At 42.6% G+C, this 13304-nt stretch overlaps 2 protein-coding genes across 4 annotated transcripts in view; both read right to left on the bottom strand.

The window, feature by feature from the left end:
• Nucleotides 1-443: 443 nt before the first annotated feature.
• Nucleotides 444-13304, bottom strand: part of LOC104456474 (protein FAR1-RELATED SEQUENCE 5) — a 40494-nt gene continuing 27633 nt past the window's right edge. Inside the window, exons 1-3 of one of the 2 annotated variants that reach the window (XM_010071277.3) lie at nucleotides 3602-3799; nucleotides 1613-2028; nucleotides 444-741 (exon numbers count right to left, since the gene is read on the bottom strand). In XM_010071277.3, the coding sequence (XP_010069579.1) occupies nucleotides 538-741; nucleotides 1613-2028; nucleotide 3602 (621 nt within the window). In that variant the 5' untranslated portion in view covers nucleotides 3603-3799 and the 3' untranslated portion in view covers nucleotides 444-537. Of the gene's footprint in view, nucleotides 742-1612; nucleotides 2029-3601; nucleotides 3800-13304 lie in introns of those variants that run through there. The other variant, XM_039300808.1, reaches the window with a different exon arrangement.
• LOC104416294 (MDIS1-interacting receptor like kinase 2) lies at nucleotides 4467-8136 on the bottom strand. Of its 2 annotated transcripts, none has more exons than XM_039300806.1 (2): nucleotides 5175-8136; nucleotides 4467-5043 (listed from the first exon to the last, which is right to left on the bottom strand). In XM_039300806.1, the coding sequence occupies exons 1-2, from the start codon at nucleotides 8128-8130 to the stop codon at nucleotides 4667-4669; spliced, it is 3333 nt and encodes a 1110-aa protein (XP_039156740.1). In that variant the 5' UTR covers nucleotides 8131-8136; the 3' UTR covers nucleotides 4467-4666. The 2 variants fall into 2 exon arrangements, with proteins under 2 accessions (XP_039156740.1, XP_039156741.1); XM_039300807.1 differs by having other exon boundaries at nucleotides 4835-4997.

The raw sequence follows: 13304 nt of genomic DNA, 5'->3' as shown, positions 1-13304 counted from the left end.
TCTGATTGCGCAGATACAAAATGTATCTTGTCTTCAGTTAACTCTCTCTCAAACGGATCATGACCATCCCATACAGAATGAGTACACGCCCTTAAGATGAAACATCTATTTAGCTGGTGTGTGATGGTTCTGCATAGAGCAATGGAAAGAAAATGGGACACAAACATCAGAAGGAAAGTTGGTTGGTCGTATAGTTTGGTCTCTGTTCATTGTATATCCTTTCTAGAGTTAGGAAAGCAGGAAAATTGATTGGTCATATAGGTTGGTCTCTGTTCACTGTATATCCTTTCTAGAGTTAGGAAAGCAGCTTGGGTCCAATTTTCTTTTCCATTGCTCTATGCAGAACCATCACACACGAGCTATATCTTCTGAGCAGAACTCATTCTTCCTCTCCCCAATATGCTAAACTAAACATGTAGAACTAGGGATCGATACACCAAATCTCGTGGCAAACAAGAAGCTTCAATTGAGCTGACCATGAATAATTCACAAATTTCATGCACTTATGGTACATCACAATGCAAAATGGATGATAGATTATCTATAGATAGAATGCTTTTGCGTTTCTGATTCAATTTTCCTTAGATTCTCAACAATAGGTTGTATTTTCGAAGATAGTTCTTCATTTTGCTGGTCAACATTATTCATAAAACTAAGCAATTGTTCCCGGTAAGCCACGCATAGTTGCTCCTGATGTTCCAATTCCAAAGTAAGTTCTTCGATCTTCTTCTCCTTGTCACCCTGCAATAAGAGGGGCGCAAAGGATAAACAAAAATTGGAAGATTAGTATCCATAGGACAATCTAGAGCTCCAGCAAGCAGAACTTCCTTTCATCTTTACTTGCATTTGGCAGACAGCCCTACAGTACATGCATTTGTTTTGGACAAATTCCTGACCAATTAGCTAAGATGCATTGGAATACAAAGTGCGTATATCCATCTAATAAAGCATCATTTTCTAGTAGAAAGCATATTTAGAGTATCTGTTTCCTTCTTTGATGCCCCTGACACTGCATTATTCAAAAAGCTAAAAGCTTCTCTGCAGAAAGGTTCTCTTGCAGTCGTTGAGACAAGCACAAAGTCATGACTATGATTTGCCCCATCATCAGAAATTATCTACTGGCATGTTACCCACGACAGCTCCACTACTTAAAACTATGAACAGATTAATCTGTAACCACCATAAATCTTGTATCCGAAACCGAATAACATGAACAAGCAAAAAAGATGAAATGCTGTTCGACCAGAGAAGTGCCATTTGAACAGCCACGAAGCAATATTAAGGAGTATGAGATGGAACATGAAATCACGAGTCATCGGCTTTTGGTGATAAAGACATGCATTCGTCGTGGTAGTTTAAATCATTCTTTACTTTTTCTTAGATTTGAATTTTAAACTTACTTTTATAATTTTAAAATATGCAAATCTACAAGCCAGTGTTTGTAAGTTTTGAATGATTTGAAGTGTTTCATGTAAAAAAAGATTTACTGGCCAATGGATTGCTCCTCACAAAAAATCAATGAAGTTTCAGGCATTTTGTGACAAGCAGATATATTACAAATGAAAAGTCCACTCCAACAGCCACAAGCAACAAGACTAAATGGCAAACTCACCATTGTACCGAATCCATTCGCAGTTACAACCAAAGGATGATTATGATCCTTTACAAATCTTGTAACCACCCATTTTCCGGACTTCTCCATCTTCACTAGAATTGTGGCCTTGCAACCTTCTCGTGCACTGGGCCGTGGCTTCTTGTCTGGTCCATGAGAACCTTTCTGATTTGGTGAGAAACCCTGCTTATTACACCCAAGCCGACGGGCAAGTGTTCTGCCATCAATTCCTGACCGTCGACGCTGCATTATACGAACCACAAATCCAACCCGTCTTGCATAGTCAATATAGAATTTCCGGGCAGCTTCTTCAGAATCAAATTCCATCCCCACGTATGGCTCTGAAATTGCATTTTCTTCTTGGTCACCATTCTCCCCTTTAACTGGGTTCTCACTGGCTTCTTCTTCTAAATCCACTGTCACAATTAATTATTTATTATGTTAACTCAAATATCAAAATAGAGTCTTTTAGTGCTGTGGCATCCATCACACATATCTTCATCAAGTTATGAAAATCATACAACCAATGGACTCAACTGATTATAGTAGGAGAAAATTGCATGAATCACGGGGGGCATCCAAGGATAAATATTAAACCAGAGACATTGTTCAGGACACTCTTCACCACAAAAATACAATTCCATTGGCCAAGGACTATGTTCAAGTCTCAGGTAAACATGTATATATCACTTACAGGTGTCAACTCAAGTATCTTTATCTTTGCAAGAATCATTAAAACTAGCCATTTTTGAAAGTGGACCACTGATGCCTGAAACTAAGTCTTAAAATCTGCAAAAAGGACCCATGAAAAGGAGTTCGCAGATAATATGGAAAACTAAGTGCACCCAAGACATGAAGAAGTGAAAGGGCCAACAGTAACAAATTAACCAAACACTTGTTGGTTGCACTGAACACATAGGAGGTCTACAGACATATATACAGAGCACGACCTATGAAACCGATCTAAGCGTCGAACAAAAGGTACTCCATGTTTTGATGGTTGAAAAGGTCAATAATTCATCCCAAGGGATTTTCTATTGCAGTGCTATAGCTAACAAGAAAAGCCGTCAGCTACACCATATTAATCCAAAACACAGGGACCAAAAGAAACCCTTGAAATCTGATAATGACCTTGGACGATCGATTGCCTTATTTATATACAGCACCAGTCAGACACAAAAATCTTGACTGCCCACCAAGAAAGCAGGGACCTCAAAGATGCTGATCTCGATGCACATGCAACAGTAACACCTTAAGAGACTATGGCAATCGCAACAATTGGAATCGTGAGCATCATGAATGATTTATCTTTGATACCAAAAAGTAGTTACTACAAACTTCCCAGTATTGGAGAGTATCTTTGGCACAAGCAACCAAAACTTAAACAACTCCGCAAAAGAACTCTCAATCGCGGTGATACTCTTGATTCTGCTGAAAAATGTTTCCATAGTCCAACCCACTCTACCCACCAGAGAGCACTCAAAAGATGAATCCTCTGGGTGACTTCACGCAGCGGACTTAAAGGTGGTTATTACATAGAAAGCATGCGTGACAAATGATCGAGCAATGCGGATGATTGCTAATCACTTGGGATAACAACACACCATCCCATTTTTTAACTCGACGGATCACTCAGAAAAACAAACTCCAATGTAGTCCCAAACCGATCCCATTTCAACTAAGGCCAAAAGCCACGGAGTTCAAGAATCAGACTACAAGGAATGCACTACCCTCGTCATAAAAATTCCGAGTTCAGACGAGAAATGGCGAAAATAGGAACAAGACAGTCACTCCAATTGCACCAAACACAGTACCCAAAACCCAGAAATCTCCAATCTTGAAGAGCTCTCGAGTAGCCCAGTTCAAAAAACCTCCCTCTTTCCCAACAAGACGATCACTGCACGAGCTGCATCTCAAGAATTCTACCACAAGATTTCGGATCTCCAAAGAAAAAGATCAAGAAAAGGGTGATCAAACAGGGGCACTTACTCGGAATCGACCCTCTGAGCACCGAAAAAGAAAGGATCTTTGCCGTGGGAGACGGAGCCCAAGGAACTTGTCCGAGAACGAAAAAGAACGCCTTTATTGACAATTCGCCTTCACCGTTTCGTCCGAAGCAGGATTGCCTTCCTGGGTGGAACTGTAAAAGAAAGGCGACGGTCGTGTCGTTGACGAGGCCACGACACGGTAAAAGCGGTCATGGACCGGGTCTTGCTTGGATCGGGCCGTGTAGCTTGGTGCCCATGCGATCTACCAAATCTGGCTGAGCCTTTGTATCAGGTCGGGCCTCCATTTTAATAGTCGAGATGAACTTGATCTATATGATCGGACTTATAGTGTGCACCTCAATCTATGCAACAATGGCTCGATGAGTTAATATTTTACGCCTCGAAGAGTAAGGTCATGTTCATGATTTAAGCTGGGGAATTGGAAGCGCGGGATGGCATATGCTTGGTTAACCAGCCGATATTGTCCGGCCGCATCATTTCTTGTACTAATATTCATGAGTCAGTGTTTTCAATATAGTAATTTTCTTAAACGTATCGTATTAATCACACCGAGAACAACCTGCTAGAAAGTCATAAATTAATTTCCTTAACCCTACTATTGTTTCCTGTGTGCACATTTGAGTAGTGTGGAGGAAAAAAAAAGTCCGGAATTGGATGTGGGTAATGATAAGATGTGACTGAGTCACATGATGATTTAAGTTTCTAAATAAACGTGGGCTCAGCTAGATTATCAATGAGCTTAACTTATGAACTATCTCTTGAATCCTTCCATTATAGGTATTGAACTTTCACGGTGCTTTCCCAATCTTATTCTAGCAAGAAGGGCGATGGGGAGTTGAGTAGGGTGGACGAGAAGTTTTGTATGAGAATAATTTATGCATTAGCACTTCCCTTTTTTACAGCGATTAAAATGAAAAACTGCATTTAATTTATGCATTAGCACTTCCCTTTTTTACAGCGATTAAAATGAAAAACTGCATTTAATTTGAACATTTACTGGCGAGAAACGATTAAGCTCTTTCCCATTCAATCCTCGAACGTTCAGCTACCTCAACCATTGGACACCATCTAGCTCACTCAATCTGACATGAGAGAACGGCTTCACTAAAGGCACTTGAATTGAAAGTCCTTGACAGACTTTTTGCATGGTGGGTCGACGATGAGGATCGACTCGCAAGCATGCCATTGCTAGTTTAGCGATCGAGACCACATTCTCCGCGTCTTTGTCTGAAGGAAGCGGGAGACGTCGGTCTAGCACATCTTGCAGTGACGTTCCCGAGTCGGTTTGCATCGGCAATGTCGATGATTGACGTGAGCTTGAGACAAGATCCCCCGGATGTCTTCCCATAATTACTTCCAATGCTACCACTCCGAAGCTATAAACATCACATTTTTCAGTAATTACTACTGAATACGCTAACTCTGCACGATATAAGGGTAGCTTTAAGTTGTCATCTTGTAAATTTTAGCAATGCAATTTAATTTATGAAAAAGAAGTGAGCCAAAATTACAGATGACGATAGATAATAACAAACGTGCAAGCACATACATACCTGGTGCTATATATCCGAGTGTACCGACCAATGAAGTCCAATTAGATGAATCTGGCTTGAGAAGCCTTGCTGTGCCAAAATCAGAAACACAAGCTTCAAAATCACCATCCACAAGCACATTGTTGCTAGTGATGTCTCTATGAATCCATGGAGGAGAGCAATCGTGGTGCATGTAACACAATGCATCCGCCACGCCTTTGATCGCAGTCGCCCTCCTGGCCCAATCAAACTCCATCGCCATCTCGTCGTCAATCAAGGCCCTTCTCAAGCTTCCTCTTTCCATGAATTCGTACACCAAGAACGAGTGTCTTGGATGGAAGCAGTATCCATAGAGCTTGACAATGTTACGGTGTCGTATATTTGCCAATGCAGCGACCTCCTGCTCTAGTGATGTTAACCCGAGAATCTCATCATGCGGCGCATGGATTTTCTTCACGGCAAAAGCTTGATCAGCTGATAGCTTGGCTTTGTACACAGCTCCGTATCCGCCGTCTCCCACACAGTACTTGGAATCGAATCCTTCCGTGGCTTTGATAATGTTCTTGTACACCAATTTTCCGTCGTAGCCCCATATCGCAAAATCATCTCCTCGCACTTGTGCTTCCAATGAGTCTTGCTCTGCTCTTTTGCCCCTTTGGCGAGCTAGAAGAATCATTCCGACGATTAAAGACGTGAGGATGATGAAGCTGACTAGCGTGAGGATGATTGGAACCATAAACTTGTTTCCTTTCTCACTATAAGTCCTCTCAGAGCATTTCTTCAAACCAGCCACAACCCCACACAACCCAGCTTTATTGCTTGCGACTGCGCTGTATGGAGCATCACGGAAGGCTTTGATGTTTGGGATTGGACCCTCCAGGTCGTTGTGGGATATATTCACAGATACCAATCCCAACATATTGTTGAAACTTTTTGGTATGAAGCCAGACAGGCGGTTTTGGGATAAATTCAACACTTCCAAAATTGTCAACTTTCCGATGCTGCCTGGTATTTTTCCTGCCAGGAAGTTATGGGACAGATCAAGATCACTCAAAAACTGCAAATTGCCTATCTCCGAAGGAATACTGGGTCGAATTTCATTGTTGCTCAAATTCAAGTTCCACAAGCTTCCGCACTGTCCTAATTGCGGTGGGATCAAGCCACCGAACTTGTTGCTCCCTAAGTTGAGCTTCCTCAGTGTAGACAAATGACCAATCTCAGGAGGGATGGTACCAGAGATTTTGTTATCATGTAGATCAAGCTCGAGCAGTGAAGTCAATCTTCTCAATTCCCTTGGAACCTCACCGGTAATATAGTTTGATGAGAGGTCCAATACGCTCAGCTGAGCCATATTCCCAATCATGGGATGTATTTCACCAGAAATGTTGTTACTGGAGACTCTTAGGCTTGTTAAGTTATGGGAACAGGCCCATTTCGAAGAAAGCTCGCCGTAGAATTGGTTATAACTCAAGTCAATATACTTCAAGTTGGGATATGCACCCAAATCTTCTGTCAAGTTTCCCGTGAGTTGGTTTCCTTCTAGTCGAATCCTCTGTAAGCTACTGCAATTCTTCACGCTCTTAGGAAGATGACCATAGAAGTGATTATTATGAGCTGTAAATCTTTTGAGTAATCCTCCAAGGCAAATGTTATCTGGTAGTCGCCCTATGAGCTTATTTTCACTTATGGAGAAAACTCGTAGAAATCTGAGATTATTCATTTCATCCGGGATGAAACCAGAAAGATTGTTATAGTGCAAACCCAGTGCACTTAAGTTGACCAATTTTCCAATTGATCTCGGGATCGACCCGTTGAGACTATTTCCCGACAGGTAAAGTTCCTTCAGATGTCTCAAATTACCAAAACCAGAAAGATTGTTATAGTGCAAACCCAGTGCACTTAAGTTGACCAATTTTCCAATTGATCTCGGGATCGACCCGTTGAGACTATTTCCCGACAGGTAAAGTTCCTTCAGATGTCTCAAATTACCAACTTCTTCAGGAATGGAGCTGGAAAGATCGTTCCAAGCGAGGGCTAATAGAGTCAGGGCAGTCAAGTTTCCAATAGACACAGGAATTGGACCACTTAAATTATTGAAAGACAGATGGAGCTCTGCCAGAGGTTTCAACCTTCCTATCTCCTGGGCAGCTGGACCAGAAAGATGATTCCTTCGGAAGTCAAGGACTTTTAGACTACTCAGATTTCCTATAGACGAAGGAATGGAACCGGTTAATTTGTTCCCTTGGAGAGAGAGGAAGGTAAGAGAACTTAGGGTGTAGATTTCTCGAGGAACAGACCCTACGAGATTGTTTTGGCCCAGGGCGAGAAATGTTAACTTGCTCAAGTTTCCCATAGAAGTAGGAATCTGACCTGCGAGATAATTATCATACAAGGTGAGGTTCAAAAGAGAGTGCAGCATTCCTATTTCTTCAGGGATAGTTCCGTGTAGACGATTCCTGTCAAGGTAAAGAATGCTCAGCCTGCTCAACTTGCCTATTTCAAGAGGGATTGTGCCAGAGAGCGAGTTGTTAAAGATAGACAGAGTGGACAACTTAGAGAGGTTACTGATTGATGAAGGAATACGACCATACAGCGAGTTTGCCGAGAGATTGAGACTAATTAGATTTGACAGAGCTGTAAAGTTAAGTTTGCTGACCGAACCTCGCAAACCTGTGTCCGTGATATTAAGCCCCGAGACACTTCCTGAGCCATCGCACCCGATCCCTCTCCATATGCAAGGGTTGTCCCCTCGCCATGAAGATAAAAGAGCTTGACTATTATTGTCCAGACCAGATTTCCACTCCAGCAGAGCATGCATTTCCTCTCCTTGCGTAGTTCCGTTGCTCGCTCGAGCACCGAAATAAGTTGGAACAAGAGATGAGGCGAAAATTGTGATCATGATTGCACTGATGTAGGGCGATAGCTTCATGGAAACAAAATTATATTGAGATATATTTGAAAATGTGGAAGAGACCATCAGTCTCTGCACTTAAAATTTGTATGATATTACTTTAACTACGTGCTGAAGTATTTATAGCTGGACCTGAACCACATAAACCTTTTCAAAGACATGCATAATAGCTTTCAGCCTGTCTGGCAAACAGTCACGAAAAGATATGACTTTGTCCTGATTAATCGGTTGAAAAAGTCCAACTTCTTCAAGTTTTGGAGGATAGATCAAGAGCAAAATTAAATGGGTGGGGACGTCGCCCTCAGGCTTGGTCATCCAATTTGTTGCAATATGTAGACATCAAGCCAACCTTGATCAAAGGCAAACCCATGACCCATAAGCATCAAGCCTACCTTGATCAAAGGCAAACCCATGACCCATAAGCATCAAGCCAACCTTGATCAAAGGCAAACCCATGACCCATAAACATCAAGCATCAAGCCTACCTTGATCAAAGGCAAACCCCTGACCCATAAGCATTAGGCCAACCTTGATCAAAGGCAAACCCATGACCCATAAGCATCAAGCCAACCGCCAGAAGATGTGTATGTGTTTCACTAGTTAGAAAAAGTCACAATTCCCAGACCCTGTCAAGACAAGAAGGCAAGTCGACCCAAGTCAAGCGACACTAGTGTCCAGTTTAAGCTCCGGTCAATTTGCCACTTGAAAAGGGATTGAGAATAGCAATATTTCAGTTCGAAACCTGAGGGGTCCTCCAATCTAGTTCATGACATTGACCTAGAGCCTCTAAAGAGGTAATAGCATTCGTTAGCTCGGGCCTCATAAATTTCCGGAGAGTAAAGGTTACAGTCTGATGAAAATGATATGTTTAATACCAGGATAGAACTTGAAATATATCAACCATTTTAGGGGGTAGAACATTGTGATGCACTCAACAGAAGAGTCTTTTGATGCACTCAACAGAAGAGTCTTTTGATGAGATATCAACTCTTCCTTTGAAGTATCGGCAAGTAATTGTTTGATGAAAAGGATAGGTTTATTAGCTAGACAGAAGTTGAATTTTCGTCTCCCGTTTTAGTGGGTAGAACATTATGATCCACTCAACAGAAGAGTCTTTGATGAGATATCGATCTTCCCCTTGAATTACTTCCAATGCTACCACTCCGAAACTATAAACATCACATTTTCAGTAACTACTACTGAATACGCCAACTCTGCAAGATATAAGGATGGCATTAAGTGCTTGTTTGTTAAAAAGTGTTTTTGTTCTTTGGAACAAAGTTCTTGGGAATAGATTTGGAACAGAAACAAAAACTAAAAAAAATGTTACTTCTTGTTCCGTAAACAATTCTAAAAACAATTTTCTCTCTTTTCTTTTTTCTTCTTCTTTTTTCTTTCCTTCTTCCTTTTGGCTGGTCACCGGCCTCAGCCATGGCCAACAAGCGGTCGACGAGGGCTGGCGACCTCGCTGAAGGCGTCGCCGACCCCGGCGATGCTAAGTCTCGCTGAAAATGTGAGCTCGAGCTTGCCCGGCCAAGGTGAGGCCGAGCCTGCCAGCCCGGCGTGAGGTTGGACCTTTCTAGGCTAGGGCAAGGCGACCTCGCATCGCCCAGGTGAGGTCAAGCCTCGCCCGTGGCCCGGTGAGACTCGCCGCCACCGAGGCCACTCGGCCTCACCCAAATCTAGCAAGGTCGCCTCGTGGTGGCTTGGCGAGGCTCTAGTGAGCTTGTCGGACTGTTTAGCCAGTTGCCGGTCGTCGCCGTGGCTGGTGACCGCCATAAAGGAAAAAGAAGGAAAATGTAGAAAAAGAAAGAAAGAAAAAAAGGAAAATATAATAAAAATATTAAAAATATTAAAAGAAACAATAAAATTATACAAGTTTACCAAACACATTTATATTCCTACATTTCTATTCCTAGAATATAAATTTTTTACGATTGCGACGCGTTCTTATGCTCGAAATTGTTCTCAAGAACAAAAAAAAAAAAAAAAACTATTTCTGTTCAAAAATTGTTTCTCGAAACAGAAACGTTACCAAATGTGCCCTAAGTTGTCGTTTTGTAAATTTTAGCAGTGCAATCCAATTTATAAAAAATGAGTGAGCCAAAGTTAGCCAAAGTTATAGATGACAATAGATAATAACAAACGTGCATGCACATACGTACCCGGTGCCATATATCCAAGTGTACCGACTAATGAAGTCCAATTAGATGAATCTGGCTTGAGAAGCCTTGCTGTGCCAAAATCAGAAACATGAGCTTCATAATCACCATCCAGAAGCACATTGTTGCTGGTGATGTCTCTATGAATCCATGGAGGAGAGCAATCATGGTGCATGTAACACAATGCATCTGCCACGCCTTTGATCGTGCTCGCCCTCCTAGCCCAATCAAATTCCATTGCCATCTCGTCATCACTCAAGGCCCTCCTCAAGCTTCCTCTTTCCATGAATTCGTACACCAAGAACGAGTGTCTCGGATGAAATCAGTATCCATAGAGCTTGACGATGTTACGGTGTCGTATATTTTCCATTGTAGCGACCTCCTACTGTAGTGATGTTAAACCGAGAATCTCATCATGCGACGCATGGATTTTCTTCACGGCAAAAGCTTGAATATCGGATAGCTTGGCTTTGTACACTGATGGATTTTTTAATTAGTGATGGGCCTAAGTTGGCCCGTCCGCCCATGCTAGGCCCAAAAGGCCCGGCCCACGGGAATAGGGCCTGTGGAAGGGGAAGGTATAAAAGGGAGGAGAGAGAGAGAGAAGAAAAATGTTTTGGCAGAATGTACGTCTTCTTCTCTCCAACGCTCTCTCCCCCCTTAAGACAAAACGGTAAGCAAACGGACACTTTGTCTTTCCCTTCAAGGCGTCATCGGATCGAACCAGGGCTAGATTTTCTTCCTCTTTCAGCATTGGTGTTTAATCTGTGGCTAACAAGGTACGCTCGAACCGTGGTGTGCTTTAGGATCGGTGATACGTGATTTTCCGGGCTTCGCTTTCGCATTCGTTTTAGGGGTTCGATTTAGTGTCGAATCCGGTTTTCGGAGATCGATCATTCCCAACATTGGTATCGAGCCTTAGTTCACGTTTTCCCGATCTGTTTTGATGTTTTGATTGATTTTTTTCGAAAGTGTTTCGGCCGTACGGATCGGGCGAGAAATCCCGACACCGAGCGTTCTTCGGCCATTTTACTGAGTTTTCGTAAGTCGAAAACCATTTTCTGAATACATGGGGAGAAAGGTGACGTCGAGACGAGTCTGGAGGTACGTTGTGCGCCGCTGGGCGACGCCGCACGCGCCGGAAGGGCAGCCTCGCCAGCGCGTGCGGCACACGTGCCGGTCGGCGAACCGGCGCGTGCGCACCGCCGGCAGCGGCACGCGCCGGTCCGCGGACTGACGCGTGCCGACGTCATCGTGACGTCATCCAACGGTCGGTAACCGCTCGGATGACGTCGTCACCGGCGACGGCCGGGCGGTTCTGCCGGACCCGACCCGGAGAGATCCGACGCACGCGCACGCACGTGCGGGATGACATCCGTGTGACGTCAGCCCGCACACGTGCGCAGCACGTGCCTTCGGTTCGCCCGAGCCGGCCCGATCGGTCCGACCGGTCCGACGACTTGACCGTTGACCCGTTGACCGTTGACTGACCATTGATTGTTGACTTTGACCGTTGACCCGAAAAAAAGAAGAAGAAAAAAGGAGTAATTTTTTTATTTTATTTTTATTTTTTCAATTATGTCTGTGTGGGTTGTAGGTAATCCATTTTTTATTCTGCATTTGTTGCATGAATCATGGAAAATTATGTATTTTCCATTTTGTTTATTATGGATTATAAGTGATCCATTTTTAGTTCCGCATTTGTTGCGGGAACTATGATGCGTTATGCAAGGATACCGCAATCCCAAGAACGGACGAAGGAAGTGCTAGACCGAAAAGGCTGATTAAAGAGTTAGCTGATTATCGGTGGCTTGATGGTGATTTTGTATCACACATGGTCAAGGTCAATCAGATGATACAGGAAATCATTTAGAATGGTTATCTTATGCCGGATTTTGAGAAGGTGCCGGCTTTGATGAACACTCTTCCACCTGAATGGCAAGCAGTGTTAGATCGGCTATGGGAGGTCAACGTGGTCCCAGATTATAGGAGTCTGGTGGAAGCTTTTGTAAGAGAGTACTATAGGATTGAGTTGGCCAAAACTTCAACCCTTAGATTGAGCGCCACATGGCGTAGAGCAAATGCGCCTTGGTGGCGACATGAAAGCTCTCCAAAAGTTTTTCCATGGTTGGCAAATGTGCCTTCAGTTTTCTCAGATGTTTTGACTGATAGATTAGAATGGACATTCCCTAATTATTTCTTAGATTAATTGTGAGATTTTTTTTTATGGATGTAAATATCTCTTTTCATGTGGATATTTTTTTCTTTGTATATTGCTTAGTGTAATGTATAGTTGAATTATGTGAAAGCACTGTTATTCTATTGGATGTTAGATAATATTTGCTTTCTGTGACTGCTGATTGCTGTGGGTAGTTAGCTGTGGGTAGTTATAGAAGTTTTTTGTAACTTCATAGAATTGATTTTGCATATGACAATTATATTAATGATAGTTTTAAGTTAGGATTTTTGGAGGATGATTGGAAACGTAGTGACCTTTTGATTCTGAAACCTTACTTGAAATTATTCATTGATATGATGTGTCTATGCAAATAGGGATACATAAATGATAGGCATTAATTATTCGTGCATGTATGTCTGATGTGTTCAGATTGATGTTTTCAGCAACTAAGAACATAATTGCTGATATGAACGGCAACAATTGTGAAATATTGAATATGAAGATTCAATATGTGTTGGAAAAGCAAGAAGCACTAGAAGCTCTTGACCATCTTATGGAAGATCTAGAGGATGCTGTGCGCCACCTTGAGCTGGTTGAGGACCGCTTAACGACATGTGAGCTGAGAATAGACATTTGCAATGCTGGTTCTAGCTCAGAAAGGGCTTTGTGCTCTAAGCGCAAGCGTATTGATTCGTTCAATATGTGGAAATGCAAAGGATCAAGTCCATGTTGCAAGAGACCAAGAGTTAACCAACACAAGAGAGGAAAACGTCCTCAAGTGAAGAAAATGTCAAGAGTGAGATGTTACAACTGTGACAAGAAGGGTCACTATGCTCGCGGTGTCGTGAGCCAAAGAAGGTAAACACCTCTTGTACATTTGAGAACTTTGTTTATGTGTT

Source organism: Eucalyptus grandis, chromosome 8 (assembly GCF_016545825.1).
Source record: "Eucalyptus grandis isolate ANBG69807.140 chromosome 8, ASM1654582v1, whole genome shotgun sequence".
In the NCBI taxonomy this organism is placed as follows: domain Eukaryota; kingdom Viridiplantae; phylum Streptophyta; class Magnoliopsida; order Myrtales; family Myrtaceae; genus Eucalyptus; species Eucalyptus grandis.
The sequence above is the reverse complement of the archived record's forward strand: the minus strand, read 5'-3'. Positions and strand labels throughout refer to the sequence as shown.